Genomic DNA, 20,876 nt, shown 5'->3' with positions numbered 1-20,876 from the left:
CACTTGGCGTAATCCCACTCTCTTTCGTGGAAGGAAGTGGACATGGAATAACAATTACAGATTATCACAGAAAGCTGTTGGCTGGATTCGTAGTTGCGATGATCTGATTTTGGCACAGTATAGTGGTTTTAATTTTGTGTAGCCTTTGCTGAGTGTCTGTGATGTAAGGTGTGCCATTTCGTTTGTCGTTGGGAAACATTTTGTGTTTGTAATACGAATATCTAGAATTACAGAGTTCAGGTTGCAGTTATTCACACTTAAGAATATTGTAGCTGTTGATAATGATGAAATTGTCGAAGTCGTAAAGAGCGTCATAAATAAGTTATATGATCTGAATTGCTATACCGAAATTCGGGGAAATTGAAGTTGCCTTTGGTGGTGTAAGATATTTTACACTGAAGTAATTTTCTTGTTTTCACACACTTCAAATATATTAAATGAGAAATCGAAGTGTGGCATTTTGTTTTCGAACTGTTTAGATTAATAAGGTTTTATGTGGTTATTGCAATAGAATTGTGCTTAAAGTGGGGTATAGCTTTACAATATGGTTACTAGTTAAGGATGTGTCTTGCAGTTTTTTTTCGTATCTCCCTGGTATGGCTTTTCGAATATTGGTTTTTCCAAATTTTCGACAAGCATTTTCCATCTCTGGGCCGAATGTTCTTTTTTTAAGGGGAGATTAGGAAGCCCATATATAGGTCTGGCAGTGGACTATGAGTGTGAGGTAAAAAGTGTGAATTGGACATATGTAAGAGTAGAGTAGAGAACAACATTGAGGTGATGGCAGGGCAGAGTGAAAAAGGAAGACAGTTCAGAAGGAAATATGATAATAAAACAGTATTAATGGAAGAAATGAAAGAGGAATGTAAGAAACCAGGCATGCACAGACTGTGCCTGTCTTTGAATGACTTTTGGGGGGGTGGAGATGAAGCCAAAATTTGCTTTGTTTGTATCCATCTTCAGGGTTAAAGTTATTGGAGTGTTTTGTTAATACTGTATCTTCCTTGATAGTATGGGGGAGATTTGGCCGTATGTTGTTCTGATCCTGCAAAGTCAATGTGTTTAGTTTTTGTGGAGTGTTTTCTATCACTGGTCACTGGATAACAAGCTTGATGTCTTTCATGTTAATAAGTCCTGGTGGAAATGTGATGGTCTGCTGTGCTGATATACTGCTTATCACATCGGAGAAGTTCTTGAATATGCCTGTTTTTATATTAGGGGTTGTCTGTCCTTGCTAGGCTGTTTTGTTAAATGGTATCTGGATTGTGTGAATGCCTTGTTTTTTCATTGGCATGGAGGTGTCAGTTGTGCTGTGAATATAATGAATGTATACCATGCGATCTCTGTTTTCATAGCTTGCATTGGTGGATCTGCCCATGATTCTTTGGTTGATATCCTGGAGGGAGAAACCATTAGTTCAGAGGATGGACTTTACCTGTTGTATTTAGGAGGCCTTGCTGGACTAGTCACAAATTGTCTGTCAGGGTGATTATAATGGCTCTCATGTGAACTGGTGGGATTCGTGATAGCTGAAGGTATCTGTCAGTGTGGGTTGGCTTCTTGTAGATGATGATGTCTGAGTATCAATTTATAGGACATTTAGGAAGGATAATTTGCAATCCCTTTCCAGTTTTGTGTAGTACATGGTGTAGGGATACCTGGAGTTTGAGAGGCTAAGGAAGATTAAGGGGACTTGGTCCATGTGGCCAAATTGCAATGCCTGTGCCAGCAATTCAGTTTTATTGGGCTATAACGCATTGTGGATTACTTTGTTTTTGGACTTTATCTATTGTCTGACAGGATGTTATCGTCAGTGACGATGAATTGGTTAAGATTCAGCGGAAAATTGTGTTCAGTTTTGTACATACGATGTTGTGCTCAATCTTGGAGGAGGGGAGAGAATTGTCCAGTGTATCTGGCAAGTTGGTGGATAAGGTATCTTGTAGTATTGGCTTGTGAGTCATAAGGGAACACTGGATCTTGGAAAGGCTATAGATTGAAGGTGTTTTGATGTCCTGAATTTGAAGTGTCTGGCTTTCATTTGGGATAAACAGTTGGATTATTCTCTTCGTTTGATTCTCCACTTGTTTCAAGGGATTATGACATGATCTTGTATGTGGAATCTGCAAGGACGGTGTTGGTTTTGTCTGAGGAGTCCATAGTGACCGTGGCATTCCCCTTTTTCCATGATTTATTTTTCTAACCATGCAGTCACTCCCTATCAGTTTGCCTCTTGCTCCTATGTTTATCCATGCATGTTCTTTGTCATTTACTCATCACCCACTAGATATATGTAAGGGTTTCGTAACTTCCTCAGAGACAGTAAAATTAACACATTGTATTGGTTAAAAATTGTCTTGATGATTCTGTGTGCATTGTTATTCCTGAGTAGTATGTCTGTTCACCATCTAATTAAAATGACATGGTTCTGGCCTACTTTAACTTATATAATTGTATGTGTTAAGTAAAGTAATTTTATATTTCTATGATTAATCTGAATTTGGTGACATGTTTATGTTACAGTTGGTTTTATTAAGTGTCAAAACAACAAAAACTGTTGCCAGGTTTGGAAAACTGTGATGACAACTTAATTTATCATTAAATTTGGATTTTTGTTTACTCATCAGCTGTCTGAATAGGTAATCCTGTTTCAGGTACCAGGTCCTTCTAAATTGGTTGCAAAGGTAAAGGTTTCTTCATATATCACACCTTGGAAGCTTGGAACTTCTTCGCCAAACACTTCTCTTAATGCTAACATCGACCGATCAGCTGTGTGAGCTGTAGCATTTTCGTGCATGAATAAACTGTAAGTCTTTTTTTCATCGGTCATTTCTTGGAAAAAAGGTCTAAGTATTCAATTTACGTAACGTTCACAATTTATCTGCACACTGCAGCCTCATAAATTGTAGACCCGGTATAATGTTTGTAATATGTTACTATTACATTTAATAGGATGTCTGAAAGATGACACTGACAATACTTTTTTGTTTCCCATCTATGCAGTTCACAGTATGGGGAGGGTGAGAAACAATAATGTTTTGTTGGAGTTCATCTTGAAGCACTTTTATAAATAGAGATGATGTGTATTCTATTTCCCTGTACTTGTGGTTTTCAAATTTACACCATTTTACAGCCTTTTCTGTAGTATCAGTTGCTTCTGAAATTTATTTTATTCTGGATGTTAATGACAGCTGTGTGTTACTCTTGATAAAATTCAGTCTTTCTATTGACATTTTCAAGGCAGGGTTTGCTTTTATAAGTTACTGCTGTCAGGTTGAGTTCTTGCTTTGATTTATTTAAAAATTAATAGAGAAGTAGTGCAAGTCTATACTTGGTGCTTATCCATACTCCTTAAAACATGGTATATAGCACATAGTACATTGTTTCCCCACTTACCATGGAACCCAACATCACATCATGGCACAGTAGCAGCAGATTTAAAACCTTGAAACCTTGTAACAAATATAGCGGATACATTGCTGCTGGTTTATATAGAACAGATCTTGAATGTAGCCTGAAATTTGGACAATTTTTTGCTGAATGAATCTTTACAATGTTATTTGACATGTTACAATATCTCTTGATGGTGTTGGTTTCAAGGTAACTCTTAATTTTATCGGGGCCTGCCAGCTGGACTTAGCTACAGGGTATAACAGTCTGCTACTGCACGGCCAGCTGGATTGCATCTAAGCAGTGATCTACTGTTGATAAAGGTTAAATGGCATGTAGAGTTGAGAACCACTATACTGTATCACATTTACTGTCATGGTAATTTAATTCTTGGATTGGTATCTTCCTGTTTTATCCATTATGGTGCTCCCAGAATTGCAGCTGCTACAGTATTACACATCTGCGGAAACAAGTGTAGAAAAAATAGACTTTAGACTACACTGCACAACATTGCAGAAGACAGTCATGTTTATTCTCGTTATTACGAGAATCTGAAAGCTTAGCTTGATTGAATTGTTCTTGGAGGTTCAGAGTTAGTTTTTATTGTCAAGGAGATGGACCATTTTGTTGAACCCTTCAGGCATGTCTTATAGTTCCAACATTGCTATCCTTCATTTCTTGATATGATTATAATGCTTAACAGTACATTTGTATCACAGTAGTTTCTCGTGGATGGCGGCTATCAGGGATGGTATTTTGCCATTTGATTCTGTTTGAATTTACTTGGGATTTTGTGTTCCAAGGCTTTTGTGAGGACAATGCAAGGGTGTCAGTACATAGAGTAGCATTTATCAGGGGTTGACTGTGAGCAAATGTGATATCAGTTTATGCATAATAGAAGAATACCACATCTCTTACTATATAAGTGCAGCATATAATTACAGTTTTTTCATAATGCATAAGATATAGGATAAGGAAATGTATTATTGCTAAGTGTAGGATTATTTTGTTTGCCACTACTACAAGAATGCTCAGGGATCCACCAGTCTTCCATCCAGTGGGTATCAAGAACTTCTTGCTGGAACAAAGTGCAGTGCATTAATTTAATCAGTATTCACTGCACAATCATGGGGTTAAGGATGTGTGGAGTTATCTGTACTGTCATGATGTTTGTATTGACTGATTGTCATGACATTCTACCAATTAATTCAAAAGTTAGTGTAATCCACACGTTCACTCCAATAGTAACTATGCATCTTGTGTCTGTTTCAGAAACCATTCTATGAATTGCTGTGATTAAGTGAATATTTTTATATCCTATTATTATGTTTCTGAAGAATTACCAATTTCATGTTTACTTTTGCTGCCAATTTTATTTTCATATATTGTATATTTTTACTTAAACCTTGTTAAACATGGTTCATGAAATGGAAAACACATCAAAAGCATTTTTCAACATTGAAACCTAGTGACTTTGGGAGTGAAACATGTTTATAGACTTGTGCAGACACGTGGTTTCTGATGTGTTGTTATCATAATACTATGTGTAAGTATTTACAGTGAAATTTCAAGAAATGCATTGTGATAACATTCAGAACCACCTCTAGTTGTTCATCATAGAAAGAAAAAAATTTGTTGTTTTTCCTTCTTTCTTTTGCTACCTTTGCTACTACCTTTCTTTTTTCTTCTCGCCATTCAGTGTTTGGTTTGTTCTCTTGCTTTTACATACTTGAATACTGGAGGAAGAATCAGAGGAATGGAGTTTTTAAAGGTATTTTTCTGTTGCATATAACTTGGTCCAAGGTTTTGACTTAGGTTAAGTGTTATAATATTTAAATCTGATATATTTTTTCAGGTATTATGGTCTTGGTTCTGGAGCTGAGAGGGAGATCAACCTGTAGTGTTTCTTCATTATATAAGTTGCTCATTTTTGTGGGGAATTTTAATTTAGTTGTCCAAAATAGCAGATGAATACAAGTGATAAAGTAAATTATAATTCTCATCTTTGATGGAGCTGGTAGTTTACTATTATCAGTTTGTACATTGATTCTGAAACCTTATTTATGAAGAGTAAGAAAACATCCCTTCACCATCATATTTATCATCATTCAGCAACCATGAAGTTAGGTCATTTGTTGGTGCATTCCAGCCTCCAGTCATCAGCAAGTGTCTTTAGAGTATCCTTAATTCTTTATTCCATGTGGTTTGTGATTTTTAATGGTTTAGGCAGCCTTGTCTGTGCAAAAAATTCATTTAATTAATATTCTGAGAGTTTATTTTATGTCTGATATATACGCATACACACACACAGGTGTCCCTCGATTTGCGTCGATTTAGAATAGCGCCGCTTTTGAAACCAGCAAGTCAAAAAGTGAAAGAAAATTTTTTTTACTATTATTTGTAACGTTTTACAATGTTTCTCGTACTGATTCTTATACTAAATCGTAATTCTTAGATCGCTGATTTTGAATAAAAATTATAAATACAGTCATCTCTGCAATTAACGCGAATTTGCTGCAATGAGATCGATGAATCAGTAAAAGCTGTTTGTGAAATGCAAACTTTTGCATATGCGAGTTTGCTATTATGCAGTTTAATTCCTGGTGCATTAAACTTTCAAAGGACTAATTTAATCTCTGCTAAGGTACCGCGGTTATTTTTACTACACGATTTTCTATAAGTCGGCGTCTTACATGAATGCAACTATCGCATAACAGCAGAGATGACTGTACACATCAATCACATGAAAGAATGGGGACCAACAAATTGCCGATTGTAAGTGTATAAAGTATATTTTTTAAATTCCCTTTATTTTATTTACATTATTTCAGAGCTTTAAATGTAATGCCATTATATTACTTGTCAACATTATAAAAAGAGTTTCAATTTACGCCGGTTCGTCCAGGAACGCATCCCCGGGGTAAATCGAGGGTTACCTGTATGTATAATAGAGTTAATTAACCATTAAATTGAAATATGATTGTGAATAACAAATTTGGAAGGGTGTTAATGATGTCTTGGTCTATGTGTAAGGTGGTATCCCAGCATTCGTCTAGAGAGAGAAAAGAAAATTATAGAATGTCATTCTAATCACTGTTAAAATATGGACAAAAATTAAATTTTTGTGAATCCTAAAACACTGCAATTTCAAGGTGTTCATGAAGACCCATTTTAAAATTTAATACAAGTTTGTGGAATTTGTTTTATTTTCTCTGTGTTTTGATTACTGATTTCCTTATCATGACAGTTTTAGTTTTGTGTCTTGAGATATGCTGTGTGTGTATCATTGACGCATAGACAATATTAATACAGAATTTGTTTGTATGTTTATGATTTGCATTGAAAGTTTCACATGTACCAAACTAGTGTTTCATTAGTCATTACAGTCAAACCACAGTGTTTTTTTTAGCTGTAATATTGTTTTATAACATAATTTGCATATTACTCTAAGGTTTATTGCTGCACAAAATTTCAGGACTTTGTATTTATGTAGTGCTAGTATTACTCCCACTTCAGAATTTTATGCTTATGCCAGTCTGGTGTCACTTGAGGTAAGAAACTAAAGGGGGTGGGAGGTGACCTCTGGCGCTATGATATTCATAATAGGTTTCATGACATCCATCATTTGATTTCAAAGTTGGTGGTGGTTGCAGGTACGTGGACATGATGTAACCATGAGTTCCTTCATGTAAATAAATCATAATGTCTGTGTTACTGATACAGGTAGTATTTTTCTTGCTGATAAAGTAAAGCTGTCCCTCTTTACACCATGTAGGCACTTGGGGGAAGAGGTGGTATAGCTCTACTCATTCTTAACCTTGGCACTAGTTGGGAGTGAGTGGTTAGCATCATGCCCCGGCCATACTTTACCCCTGGTAAAGGACCCCAGTACCGATTGGGTAGGAGGGTGGGTGGGTATTGACACACAGGCTAGAGGATAAATTCTCTGCCCCCATTAGGGATTGAACTTCAGTTGTCCAGTCTGTAGCCATTCACTATACTGACAGCTACCCTGGCTCATTTTCTCCTGCTAGGCACTTCAATAATACATTAACATCGACAGTCATTCTGCACAGAAGTTATCATGACTTGTTCTTGATGCATTGCGTTCTTTTCATGTTATGTATATAGTGTCTTCTGTTAGAGGATTGTGGTGTTTGCCTGATTTCTGTATCATCAATTGTCACAGGTTGATTCGGTAGCATTTCTGCTTTGTAAGGAGTCTCTGATTAAAATCTCAGTCTAGTGACTGACTGTTCTGATAGGTTTCTTAAAGGTTCTTATTAATCCTGCCAGGAGCATTATTGCATTGCAATAGCAAATAATTCTTGGTAGGTTTCAGTGAATGATTCACTAAAGGTTGGTATTTTCCCATATATGTTTCATTGACCTCTCATTCTCACAACCTACTTTACTAAGATTATCTTAATTTCATCCACCAGTGGTGGGCCTTATATTAACTGTGTTTTACCTTTTGGTTTTGCTACTCCAGAGTTGTGTATGTGCGTACAAATAACTTGCATGTAACATGCAGTGTCAGTATTTGATGTCCTATGTGAATTACACTAGTTAGTATATGATCTCTATTGTTATAATTTTTCTTGTTCCATATTTAACAGGCCCCAGCATAAAGTTATCTAAACTCTTAAAACATAACAACGATAATAGGGACAAGAGTTGATATGAAGTTGCGTTCTGGAAAGCACGTAACGAAAAAGAACAAATCATTAAAGAATGTCATTGAAAAGAGTAGTGCAGAAGTTTTGAAGATAAGACAGAAAGAGAATGTGTTGTGTGACATCAGTGTAAATGGCAGTTCATCAATAAATGAAGACTCTGGTGATGTTTCATCGTATGGTACAGGACTGAAGACGGCAGTTATGAAACGTCGAAGCCAAACTTCAACTTTGTCTGTTACACTGACAGATTGGTCTGGAAAATCTCCCAGCAGGACTGTTACAAGAAATGAAGCTTTGTCTCATATTCACCAAGCTTCTTTGAGTAGTAATTTCATTCATTCAGTTAATAACAGTGATGACATTCCTGTTGGTCTGTGCAACACGGTTACGCCACGCTTTACAGAAATGTCTCCATCTAATGATAGCAGTATAAGAGGCACAGAGCAAGGTAACAGCCCCCTTATTGTAGATGTGACAAATATAAGGGAAGGCAAAGCAGTGAACAAAAGGAAAGTTTGCTCTGTGGTCAGCAGTATCCTTGATCAAAAATCTGAATGTGCTGAAATGGTTTGTAAGGTTAGTAATAGTGTCTTAAAAATTCCGAATGTAGAGCGAAGTCGCTGTGATCAGTCAGTAGAAAAGGTTACAAATGTAAAGCGAAGACGCCGTGATAGATCAGTGGAAACGGTTACAAATGTAAAGCGAAGACGCCGTGATAGATCAGTGGAATTAGTATCTACAAGTGTGAAGGCGAAGATGAGTGAGAGACCTGCAATACCCAAACATGACAAACATACAGAAAAGGAGGATGATGGTTGTTCTATCATCAGTTTAGGAAGTGATGATGAAGTTGTGATTCTTGATAGTGATCCCAAGCCACGATTGGACTGTGGCAGTACCAGTGACATTACTGTAGATTCACTGCCTTCAAAAAAGTTTGTCCCAACTTCTGATATTGTGACAATAGACTTATGTACACCAATGAGAAAGTCAGACAAGTCAAAATCTCCTGGATGTAACAAACCAAAAAGTGTAAGTTATAGAGTGAACATAAAGAAAAGAAAAAAAGAACGAGGTTTTGCAAATTCAGCATTCAGAGAATACAAGTCAGTTCTGAATAATAAGCTAAACACTGCTGCCAATAAACCAAATGACATGTATTCACTTCTGAATCATAATACATGTCAAGGTACTGTGCCATTTTCTACTTCTCCATCTGAAATTTCAGCCTTCACACCAGCTCTAAATCCCACTCTTGGTAGGATCATGGATTGTGGAGTAATTGCTACTTCAAGTATGATGGGGTGTAGCAAAATAGTTCTGAAGAATGCATGGACTCCAAACATGTATGGCAGTAACCTAGAATACCAAAATCCTCACTGTGTGAAAATGGGTCTGCAGCCAGTTAATAATGAAGTGAATTGGGCCAGTGAAACATCTTTAAGTGTGTATGGCAACAACTTATATAATCCAAATCCTGTTGCTGTGAGAATGGGTCTACGCCCAATTGTTATTGATGGCAGCAACATTGCAATGGGGTAAGGTTGAGTTTTATTGGTGTGCATTTAAAATATACGATTTTATCTTGTTAGCTTTTGTAAAGTTCAACATCTAGATTTTATAAGATCTTAAGCAGACATTCTACACTAGCAAAATCATTTCTGGGTGTATGCTGTGTCTGTTTTTTTTTGAATGATATGCTTTCAAAACTACATTAGTGCAATCATAAATAATAAGCTCCACTTGTATTAACAAAGGAAGTATGATATTTGCAAAGTAGTATAATTTTTAAATCATTCTATGATCATACATGATAAAGGTAAATGATAAAATTATTCCTGTTGTGGAGATACAGCTCCACAGATTTTTTTCAGTTGGGAGGGGGGGAGGGAGGTAAGTAGTTGGTTTAAAGCATCAGTCTTCTTATACCAAGGAAAAGAGTCATTGATAGTGACAGGATAGACTTAGTAAGCCCACAGTCAGTCTGGTTTAGAGAAGAGTGCTGTGCTATTGGCAACATCGATTTTATCGTCGTTATTCAGAAATAACTTTGCCACCTGGTGCTTGATATCTGAAGTAGCAGTGATGTAATTGTTTATATTTCACTGGCTAGTAGCCATGGTTAAGTGCTGGAGTGATTTGAATCGCTGGTGCCTGACAAAACTGGAAGAATGATGAACATTGAAATGAAAGGCTGTTCTGTACTCTATTTTTCTCATGCCCTATTTTTATCAGTGATTCCACATGACAAGCATGACATGTTTTTGTTGTGAATAATGTAGTACCTTCACTTTTGTGCCCTCTTTTCTGAAACTTGTGGGGTAATACAGGTATCAGGTACTCTTGATCGCAATCACTGCTTAAAATTACTGCTATCCACAGGTAACATAACTGGAACCATGGAGGTTTGAAAATCACATTAACATTCATCTCTAATGTAGATATGGCAGTAAAAGGAGAAATTACTGTCCCTGTTGGGAAACAAATCTTGGTTGTTCAGCCCATAGCCAGTCACTTACTGACTGACCTGTCTCAACTGAGCCTTTATGTAAAAAGTAAAGTTTGTTCCACTGTACGCCATGTAGGCGTTTGGGGTGAGTGGAGGTATAGCTCCTCTCTTCCTTGACCTCGGCACTAGATGGGGGTGAGTGGTCAGCATCACGCCCTGGCCGGCTTTACCCCCGGGAAAGGACCCTGGTACCCATTGTAGAGGAGGCTGGGTGGGCCCCAGAGCCGGTCTGGACGCAGAGGCTAGAAGAAAAATTCTCTGCCCCCATCGGGGATCGAACCCCGGTCATCCAGCCCGTAGCTAGTCACTATACTGACTGAGCTATCCCGGCTCATGATCCTTTATGTAACATCTGTTATTAAGGAAAGTACTGGTCCTGGGTTTGTTTCTTCCTTCTCATGAATATGTTATTGCTGTTGTTACTATGAGGTGAGGCTGTCTTTTTGGAACTGTGACCACTAGTGGCCCATTGCCCATTCCCAAGCTGATAATCTGGTTGTGTGGAAATGCAGTATAGTAAAACATTTATTTTATATTCCTCTCATTTTAGTGGTTTGGCATGTAGTGTAACACTACTAGCTAGGCTAGAGCAATCTCCACAGACTACATTATAGTTGGTGTCAGTTCTATATTCCACAATGTTTGTATTGAAATCATTCGTGTGTTTGAAAAACCGTATTGTATTGTCGTGTTTATAATCATGGCAGTGAAATCTGTTGACACTTGTTTCCACCAGTAAATTGTTCATTCACTTCAGTCATGTATTATGGTTCCCTTTTTCATTTAAATTGATTTCTTTTTCTGGAAATACCAATTTTTGTTTGCAGCATTTGGCAGGTTTCTCCAAAATTTTCCATTTTTCAGAAGCAGTATAGCGAAAATGGTTGAGTGATACCTTTTTATCACCCCTCCCAATACATAAATTAGGCCAGTACACTTAATATTAAAAATTGTATTCATCTCAGCAATTTTGTACTGTTATCATCACAGCAGGAGTGATAGTTTGTTGTTGAGGGAAACAAAACTACAAGATTACTCTGAGGGCTTTCACTTGAACTTGATCTTTCAGTCCCAATACCACACACATAAGCAGGATGTTCTTGAGACTTGGAAACACTACATGAAGTTCCACCATTCTTCACCTCTTGCTTAAAATATTATGTAAATATTCTGTCTATACAAAATCTGATGTACATTTTCATTTTCCATCTTTAAAAAACTTGTCATTAAATTGAAACAAGCACTTATGACATTGTTTCATTCATAAAATAATTGTATTAAATTGTGGAAAGCTGTGGTTATTGAAGACTGAGTTATGCTGATTCATTTGACTCTTGTCACATCTTGTTTGAAGCCTAAAATAATTACATTTGAAATACTTAAACATGGTAATGGCATATCATTATGTTTCATCAGAAAACAAGCACACTTCAAAAGTAATAAGTTTGGTATAATCCTGATATATGCAATTGTGAATTGCGTAATGATAATGCTAATGCTACTAATACTTTTCCCAATAAATCTCTGTCAATATTTTGTTCTCTAGACACACCAATGGTAGACACTTTTCATGCAGAGGATTACAGATCTGCATAGACTACTTCTTGAAACGAAATCACAAAGTGATGGCCTTTGTTCCTCAGTTCCGTAAAAGTTCCCGCCACAGCCAAGATACAAAAATACTGGATGTTCTGGAGAAACAGGGTCTTGTATCATTCACACCTAGTCGTAGGATTGGAAACCGGCTAGTGGTTCCTTATGATGACAGGTTGGTTGTCTTTCTGTTCTGTAATGTAGCATCCTGGTGTGTTCACTGCTAATCCACGTCCAGTTACCGTCTTCATGCAACCAATTCAAGTAGTGTCTCATTTCTTACAGTGTTTATGTCACATACTTGTTTCAGAAGTTTGCCACTTGTGTCATTATTGAAGAGTGTCAAGATTATTTGAATTAGTAGGCAGTGACTCATGTGGAAGAAAGTGTTGAACCTGATGATGATTCAACTTTAATCAAAACATGTAGTTCAGTAATGACACCAATGGCCAACTTATGATACAAAAATGGTATAAACAGGTAGAGGATGTGAACATAACTGACTGTAAAATTTGCTTTGTGAAGTTGGTTAATTGAATGGTTTTTAAACAATTTGTGTGTCCTCCCTCCCTCAAATTTGGTGTGTTAGTTTTCCGAGGACTTGTTAAAATTCCCAAGTGTGTAAAGTGCCTTTGTCTACTTGACATATCTATAAAGTTTTTTTATCAGACACCAATTTTAATTTGCCTTTTGACCATTAATTCACCAGCAGTATTGTGTGGCAGGTTCTGTATAGTTTAGCGGCATATCCATAAAAGTGAAAAATTTTATCTGAAAATTTTGCAGGTCCCGTGTAAAGTTTTGTCAGTTATATTTTTTAAATTTAAGGCGTTATTTATTGACTGTCTTTGTAAAGAATTTTTCTGTTGTGTAGTCATTGGTTCCCAGAATTTTCCAGTAAAAAGCAATGGGTGTTCAGGGAATTGATACCTTATCTGTCTTACATTATACAGCACAATTTACTGAAGAAATGTCCACCCACAAGGAACACTGGTAGTTCAAAAGTTTGCAGGAGTATGTATGAAGTGATTGTAGCTGTTGTCTGTTTTCAATGATGTGGGTTCTGTAACTGCACTGCCTGAATGTATGTGGGGTTTAGCACCTGTCTCTGATACTTTTGTATTCTCATCCTTGCCACTTGACAGGTAATACCATTAGAAACTGCATAAAGCAGAGAAGAAAAAGTTTTGCAGTGTTCAGCATTAATTATTTATCTGTTGAAGGGGAAAGAACAGATTTTTCTAGTTGTATGATATTAATTTTTCTAGCAGTGATATATGAAGGTTCTGGAATTGCAAAAGCTAGAGAGATGATAAATCATATTTCTTTGAACACCAATAACTGTAATGATTTTGAATGAGGCACTTGTTAATAACATTTCTTATTCAAAATTTGTTCATTTATCATTTTAAGTTTATGCACTTTCTCCTGGGATACCCTTTATGTATAACTCTGGCTAGATTAAATTATGGAATGGCAGCAGTCTTGAAATATACAGTTGTGAAATAATGGTGTAATGGATATTGAAATAAGTGAATACATAAGCTCTTTAGTTCTGTAACTCCAGTTTTTTGTAATGTGGAATATGTTAGGAACTGTGGTAGACACCAAAATTTCTCTTTAATTATTATACATGTAAGAAGGGTGTATAATTTATTACAGCAGAACTCAAACTCATATTCTGTCATGAAACAATGTTTGTATGCCTGTTATAGATACATTGTGCAGTACGCTGCTGAGTGCGGTGGTGTTATTGTTTCAACAGATAATTATCGCGATCTTCTACAAGAAAATCCTGCCTGGAGAGAGACTATTGAAAGGAGGTGGGGAAAGTTGAAGTACCATAGCTATGCGATGGGAGGTGGGAAAAGTTGTAGTAGCCATGTGGCACAAAGTTTTTTGTGCCATGAATGCAAGCTTTAAATAATACAAATTATATTCAGTATTTTGATTTAATCTTGATATATATAGGTTTTTACATTCATAGTTTCCAGTTTCTTTGAGACATTAATACTGTCTTATCAGATGACAAATTGTAAAATAATAAGAGTTAAGTGGATGAATATAATAAGATCATAATCATAAATAATTCACAGATTCTGATGTGGTAAATATTTCAGGTTCCATTAACTACTACTCGTATTATCTTGAATTAATTCATAGCAGTTGAAGGTTTGTGTCTGAATAATCATGCTGTATTTCATTTTTAGCAGTAATTTGCTTTGTTATTCATTGTTATGCTTTATCTTTATTTCTTCATTTAGCGGTTTTTGCAAGCAGTTGTGTATTTGATGAAAGACTTCGCTTTATACATCAGTTGTGTAGTGTTGCTTTGTTGTTATTTCTGAATTATTATTTTTTGTGGATAAGGATCTACAAAGTAACTGAAAGTTTTGATGGTGAAGTAGAAGATACTTCTGCCTGGCATTGACACATCTTAATTAAAATACCCACATCCAGATAGTTCTGTTGACATACAAGCTCAACATTAGGTTGAAGTGAAAACTTCTGGTCTACCAAATATAACAACATATAAGTAGAGCATGAGATAACTTGTGATAATAATAAAGCTATTATACGCAGAGCATCTCCCTGTGTTGTAAGGTGTTTTGAAAGAAGACTCATGTGCATTGTCTTATTTATGTTTTTGAGATCACAAAACTGTCTAAAATAATGTTTTCTTTTTGCTCTGAATTCTTGGGGGGGAAAATGTAAGGTGCATTGTTAGAGGTGGGGAATTTCTTGACAATCCAATCTTGAGGATAGTTCTCCATGCAGTTAGTTATTGATGTAGGTTTTAAAGTTTCTCGGGTTGAAGTCCAGCCACTTTCAGACTGCAAGGAATATCTCTGGATCTCTGGTCTCTTCCTGTATATACAACTGTGGTTGATGTATACTGGCCTGTCTTGCATTGGGAAGAGTACTGCTAATATGGAAACAACATTGCTACATATAGCAGAACAATGCATTATGAATTGCAAGTTAAGAATGTGGCCAATATGCCATCACATTTTGAAACCTCCGTAATTTTATCATCAGTCTGACATAATAGAAATGAAGAATATTAAAAAAAGCCTGTGCAATTTATTTCAGGTATTGTCCTTTCCATACAAATGAAAGGTCTTAATGTGCCTGTAGTTTCAGCATTTTCAATCATAGTCCATCTGTTATTAATATTTATTTTGAAAGTGGTAGGCACATTCATAACCAAAAGTTGCAGAAATATCCCTATTAGCTTTTCCCTGTCTGTCTGAACACACAACTTATGGACTGCTTGGTACTGGGCAGTTTTCTAAAATTTGTTGACACATTCCAGTTATGATTAAAATTTGATAAATATGGTTACTTTGCACTAAGACCTACATGTTTTTGTATGGGAAATCCTCGCAAACCAGCTGCATAACCACATAAGAGATTTATCAGGCAAATCTTATGTGATTACATCATCACTTATCCAATCCAGACATACGGTGCACACCCTGCTTACAAAAAAGTCTTTTACCCCATACATCACTGATGCCATTTGAAAAGGTCAAATTCTGGTGAATATACCATATTTATTATAGTGTGCAGGAATTTCATAGCTTCTTAATATAAATGTTCGAAATAGTTCATCATTATTTGCTTCTGAGCATGTTTACTTGCATTCTTTGACATTCTCTAGCATTCATGTTTTGAATTATGGGTATTGCTGATATGCAGGTATTCACATGTTATTATGAGCCAGAACTGTCACTTTCCTGTTTGTGATATTGCAGGTTGCTGATGTTTACCTGGGTAGGAGATGTACTCATGTTTCCGCAGGATCCGTTGGGCAGAGGTGGACCAAACCTGGAAAGATTTCTCAGATTTCCATAGTCCAAGCACATTGACATGCAATGGAGACTGCTTGCTTTTTCAAATAATTTTTTTTTGTACTATAAAATGTACAGAAGCAGAAACCAAAAACATAACTTACTGTTGAAATATTGTATGTATTTGCATATTTTTCCTCAAATAGACCTTTTCTAAAAATGATGGTTTCTGCTTATTTCTGTTATGAGAGTGACATACATAATGAGGAAAGGGAATTACGCTATTTAGAAGGTGAAAAATTTATTTTTGTAGCAGTTCTTGTAAAATGTTTGTTTTTGTAGTTGACTTGTGTTGGTGTGTTCGGCATACAATATGAAGTAGAACTTCAAATCAGAATGATCCTGTGATCCCATTTCAAAATTTTAGTTTTACATTCTTGTGTGATTTCTGTTTAAGGCAAGTACATGATATTTATTAGGATTCTAATCATAAATTCTGTCCATAGTCACATAGACTGTAAGGTTTGGAAAACAAAAATAAAGGATGTTTAGAAAATGTGTTATATTTTTAAATATTGTTTCAACTGTGAGTTGACAGTGTAGTCCTGAAACATCCTTTTCCTTCTTATCTCCACTCTCACTGTCATATGAAGGATAGATTAAGTAAAAATTGTGCATGAAGTTATAATACAAACGTTTTCTAGTAGGATTTGAAGAGAATTGACCACAATTGTTGGCCATGTAAAAGAATGACTATAACTAAGATGCAGGGGACATTATGATTGAAGTGTGAATGAGATACCCATGGTATTACCTGTAAATATATATTTCAATGAGGTACTAGAAGACTTCAAGAGCAGAGGAAAAGGGTGGCAATAAATCAAAAGGGAAAGATTATAGGAAGGTAGAAGAGACTGAAAACTTCATCATGGAAATTTATGTCCACTGGCCTAAGTTGAGATTTCCATTGTTGGTCTATGGTGAGCTGTGGTTTATAACAAACCATTGTCTTATGAATTGTATTATTTAATATGAATTAATTTGCCATTGATGATGACCTCTTGAGGTAGAAACGCGCCTGGCACTAAGTGTCTTTTCAAAGTGTAAACAGTTTTTTGTTTGTATGCATGATTTTTATATGATGCTCAAACTGCTATGAGAAATTTCACCCCCATACATGGCCTACTTCAATTTCATAAAAGTATTTTCCGTATTCTTACATGGCCTACCTTGATTACACGCGTTTGAATTTGACAGATTCAAACTCTGTATTTACAGAGTACTCTGTAGTTGTTTGAGTGTACCAACGTAAAGGCCAATGAAATTACAGGACACTTATGCGTATATGCCGATATGCTTGGTTATCCGTCTACACAAGTATTCTGTGGTTAGTACATGCAATGGTGGATGGTGTGGAGGAAATTGGAGGTGGATAGCGGCGTAATTTCGAAATGTGGCGATGTATATCCATTTCATGAAGCAATTACGAAACAGAATATGTGGCTTTCTTTCGTAATGTAAGGCATAGGTAATGATAACCAATAGTTCTATTAACAAGCTCAAGGCTTCTAAAAGCTCAAGAGACTTGGAAGACATAGGGGAAGGTGAGGGACATATCAAGTGCAGCCTGTCTGAAAAGGGAGAAGGAGAAAAGGATAAGCTAACCTCCATTTCAGGCGATAGTGCAAATATCCGAACTCCCTTACCTACAATTGTGATTTGTCAACGAGAGAGACCTGATAATAGGCTTAAGTCACGCCCTCGTGTAAGAGATGAATTTCGAATGGCTCGAGGAGGTCCAGTGGATAGGAGAGGTTCCAGTGTTCGGAGCAGAGGAGGTGGTATGTCGAGAAAGGTGGAAAGAGAGGGCGAATCAAATTTATTATCTCGTAAATTTCAAGAATCGTTGAACAAAGGCAACTCTGACTCTGCTGTTTCATCTGCATCATCATCAAAATACTACAATGATATTGAACGTAGCAAGAGCAGATTGGGTATGTTATTTACTTTATGAATTAGTTATTTGTTGTGTTTGATTCATATATTTGATCTGAGTGCTATTCAGCACAATCAATTTTGTTGCAGATTTTGGGTATATGGTTCCTGAGGACTCGAGGATATCTAAACTACTGCGCCGCTTGTGTAGAGAAGATGACTCAGAGAAATTCTTAGTCCTTTGCAAACAGTTACAGGTGGGTAGATGATTGTACTGGTTGTGATACTGCGATGGAGAAGACAACGAGAAACCACTCCATTATAATTCCCTAGTACAATCAAGCATGGCAGTTAGCCGCCAGTAAAGCTCAAATTGCTATGCTGTTCGCCAACATCCGGAACAGATAGGCACTTTAAGAAGAAGAAGATAATTAATGTTTCTTTACTATTATTTTTAATATTTTAACAAGTTACTGCTTTTGTTATCAAAGTGCATATTATTGTATGTGCCCTACACCTTCACATTCTAGGCAAATCTAGTGGTCTGGGTAGATTAGGTTACATGAAGTTAACTTGGTTTAGCCTAAGTTAACACAAGTTATAGGAACACATAGCACTACTGAATACTTTTTGTTTGGTAGGTTAGTGATTTAGATGTGCGTATAGAATCAGCTAAATGTTCACTTGGCATACAGTTTCTATATCATAGATATTTGAGCATCATAACCTGTGGTCATGTATTTTTGTGTTAGTTGTATTGGATTGTGCTGAAGGAACAGGCACATCAGAAATGCCTGTTTCGATAAAGGAGGAATTAATAAGTAGGTATTCCAAGAAGTAAGCGGACAGAAACCTAACTATATGTTCGTCTTTTTACCAGAATGCACAATCAAATCATAGCACAAAGATATATAATAAACACTTGAAAGCATGGCAGAGTTCATGTAATTAGGACAAACATTAAGAAATCAAAATTGTATTTATGAATAGCTCTTCAAATAGGACTATGGTACATTAAATTAATTATAAGAATCTATACAAGAAGCTTCTAAGTAATTAACTCCATTCCAAAATTTCCTTTTTGAGTGTGTTTGAAATTACATTTTTCACAGTTATGAAAAGTTTTTAGCTTTCCAAGTCAGGCTACAGTAGCCTGTTTAACCCATAATTAAAACTGAAATTTAGAATGAATAGTAGATGCAAAGTGTTGCCCTCAGTGGACTAGTGGTTAAGTGTGCTTGCAGTAACAAATCAGAATGGCATATATGGTGAATTTAAGAGCAGATTGAATTCAGAAATTTCTTACTAATATTCAGCTTAGAATATTTTGTCTTTTAATGCCCTACTTAATACCTGAAGGTTAAAATGTGCAAAAACTGTAACATAATTTTTGGTTTTTGTGTGGGTTAGAAGCTTGGTCTTTCTCTTAAAGGCAAGGGTATAGATTTAGGGTGTTTGAGAAGAGGTTTGCTGGAGGGACCTTGGCTTTTGATGGTCAGATAATATTTAAATGAATCTTAAAATAACAAGGTGTGTAATTGAGAAGTAAATTCAACTGGCAGAGGATAGGGTAAACTAATGGACTTCAGTGAACACTGTAATGACCTGTCAAGTTCCATAAACAAAATGAGTGACTTTACTTTTCAAGAAAGGTCCTGCACCATGTAGTTATTTAGTATTTGTAATCTGTGTTTAGCCTTTATGGTGCAGAAGTAGGAGATTTAATCTGCTGCATTGTGGGGTTGCTAGACAGACTTAACTCTTCGTGTAATGGTTTAGTGGTATGCTAATATGGCACACAGTAGACAAAGGTTGAAATTAAATAAGGACCACACAGACTTCCAGATGAGTGGTCTGAAATTGTAATATTGCACTTGAGGTCTGTGCACGCGCGCACACGCACACACATATATGTATGCTCTCGATCACTACACATTCGCTCTCACGCTCGCACACACGCTGTTTTCCTGTTGAATGGCACATGAATTACACCACATACCTCATTTTGCCATTTATCAGATTGTATTTATTGTGTGGAGATTTATTCCCATTTGGTTTTATATATATTATTTTGATTCATTAGAATTTTTTGAATGAAACAGGAAGAAGTGCATTTGCTAGATCCTTCAACAGTAAAGTATAATTTGTGCAGTGTCTTGCAGTGTTATCTGTGTGAGAGTGCAGCAATACCTGTTAATAAATTAAATTTAGTAATTGTAAGGTTTTAGATTTTTATTCTAATCAACTTATTCATTGAAGAGTTGTCTGAGATGTATTACTGTAGTGTTGGAAGACTTCTGACATTTTATAACATGATGCCAGTAATTTCCATAGAAATGTTGGAAAATTCTATGCACTGTTAGATTAGTGCAAGATTTTTTGGTAATTGTATGACTTGGTAGAAACACAGTAAGTATTAATGGAAAGGTTAACACCATAATATTTTCTCATGTGGATTTTAGGAATCTTTGATGGTTCCTGAAAATGGACGCTACATTCGGCGATCCTTGGATCTTATAGCTGAATCACTACTGGACACACTACATAGTGGGCCAGGTTTTGATGCAAAGTCCCAAGCTGCAAAGTGTCTGGGACGAGTTGGATATGTTTTAGAGCAAGATTTCAAGAGGTTAGTATTTTGTACCCCATATCTTGAGATTGGATCTCCTTATAGTGTTCAAATTTGTGAGCGTAACAGCTGAATTAGTAAGATGACTGGCCCTCTAGTGGTTATCATATTGCTATTCCATAAAATCAGGATTTAACAATTGTGAGGTGCCAGTTCATCATACCATACCACAAACAGTTTTCATCATATTGCCTGATATTTTTTGCAGTATTATTTGAAATTTTTTCCATGTATGAAAAATTGAAGTATTTATGGAAACCATTCTGTTTGAGTTATGTCATCTGTTATCAGAAAAACATGAATTGTTGTTATATAAGTAAATATGTGAAAGCAATTATGGCTAGTCA

At 36.1% G+C, this 20,876-nt stretch overlaps 2 protein-coding genes across 13 annotated transcripts in view; both read left to right on the top strand.

Moving 5' to 3' along the window:
• Window positions 1-31: 31 nt before the first annotated feature.
• On the top strand, window positions 32-16,521 carry LOC110836016 (uncharacterized). Of its 12 annotated transcripts, none has more exons than XM_087357583.1 (7): window positions 175-380; window positions 1,356-1,535; window positions 2,655-2,806; window positions 8,010-9,607; window positions 12,125-12,346; window positions 13,887-13,994; window positions 15,930-16,521. In XM_087357583.1, exons 4-7 carry the CDS (start codon window positions 8,073-8,075, stop codon window positions 16,027-16,029), a joined length of 1,965 nt encoding a protein of 654 aa, XP_087213709.1. In that variant the 5' UTR covers window positions 175-380; window positions 1,356-1,535; window positions 2,655-2,806; window positions 8,010-8,072; the 3' UTR covers window positions 16,030-16,521. The 12 variants fall into 12 exon arrangements, with proteins under 12 accessions (XP_021932497.1, XP_021932495.1, XP_021932493.1 ...); XM_087357584.1 differs by lacking the exon at window positions 1,356-1,535 and adding an exon at window positions 4,663-4,936 and having other exon boundaries at window positions 175-865; XM_022076805.2 differs by lacking the exons at window positions 175-380; window positions 1,356-1,535 and adding an exon at window positions 32-163.
• A 781-nt stretch (window positions 16,522-17,302) lies between these two features.
• The window catches only part of nonC (serine/threonine-protein kinase Smg1), an 81,504-nt gene continuing 77,930 nt past the window's right edge, over window positions 17,303-20,876 (top strand). Inside the window, exons 1-3 of the mRNA XM_022076819.2 lie at window positions 17,303-17,959; window positions 18,051-18,157; window positions 20,363-20,529. Coding sequence (XP_021932511.1) covers window positions 17,497-17,959; window positions 18,051-18,157; window positions 20,363-20,529 — 737 coding nt within the window. The 5' untranslated portion in view covers window positions 17,303-17,496. The remainder of the gene's footprint in view (window positions 17,960-18,050; window positions 18,158-20,362; window positions 20,530-20,876) is intronic.

Source organism: Zootermopsis nevadensis, unplaced genomic scaffold, assembly GCF_977971745.1.
Source record: "Zootermopsis nevadensis isolate Lab colony 2312 unplaced genomic scaffold, Znev_1.0 Znev_ptg000028l, whole genome shotgun sequence".
NCBI classification, from domain to species: Eukaryota; Metazoa; Arthropoda; class Insecta; order Blattodea; family Termopsidae; genus Zootermopsis; species Zootermopsis nevadensis.
Note: the sequence above shows the minus strand (reverse complement) of the source record. Positions and strands in the feature narration are given on the sequence as shown.

What these genes read in the sequence shown, in the direction of transcription:
- LOC110836016 (XM_022076805.2), top strand. Translation starts at nt 8,073, where the DNA reads ATGAAGTTGCGTTCTGGAAAGCACGTAACGAAAAAGAACAAATCATTA. An exon ending in GTGGTTCCTTATGATGACAG is followed by an intron (nt 12,347 to 13,886) that starts GTTGGTTGTCTT and finishes TGCCTGTTATAG; the next exon opens with ATACATTGTGCAGTACGCTG. An exon ending in AGAGAGACTATTGAAAGGAG is followed by an intron (nt 13,995 to 15,929) that starts GTGGGGAAAGTT and finishes GTGATATTGCAG; the next exon opens with GTTGCTGATGTTTACCTGGG.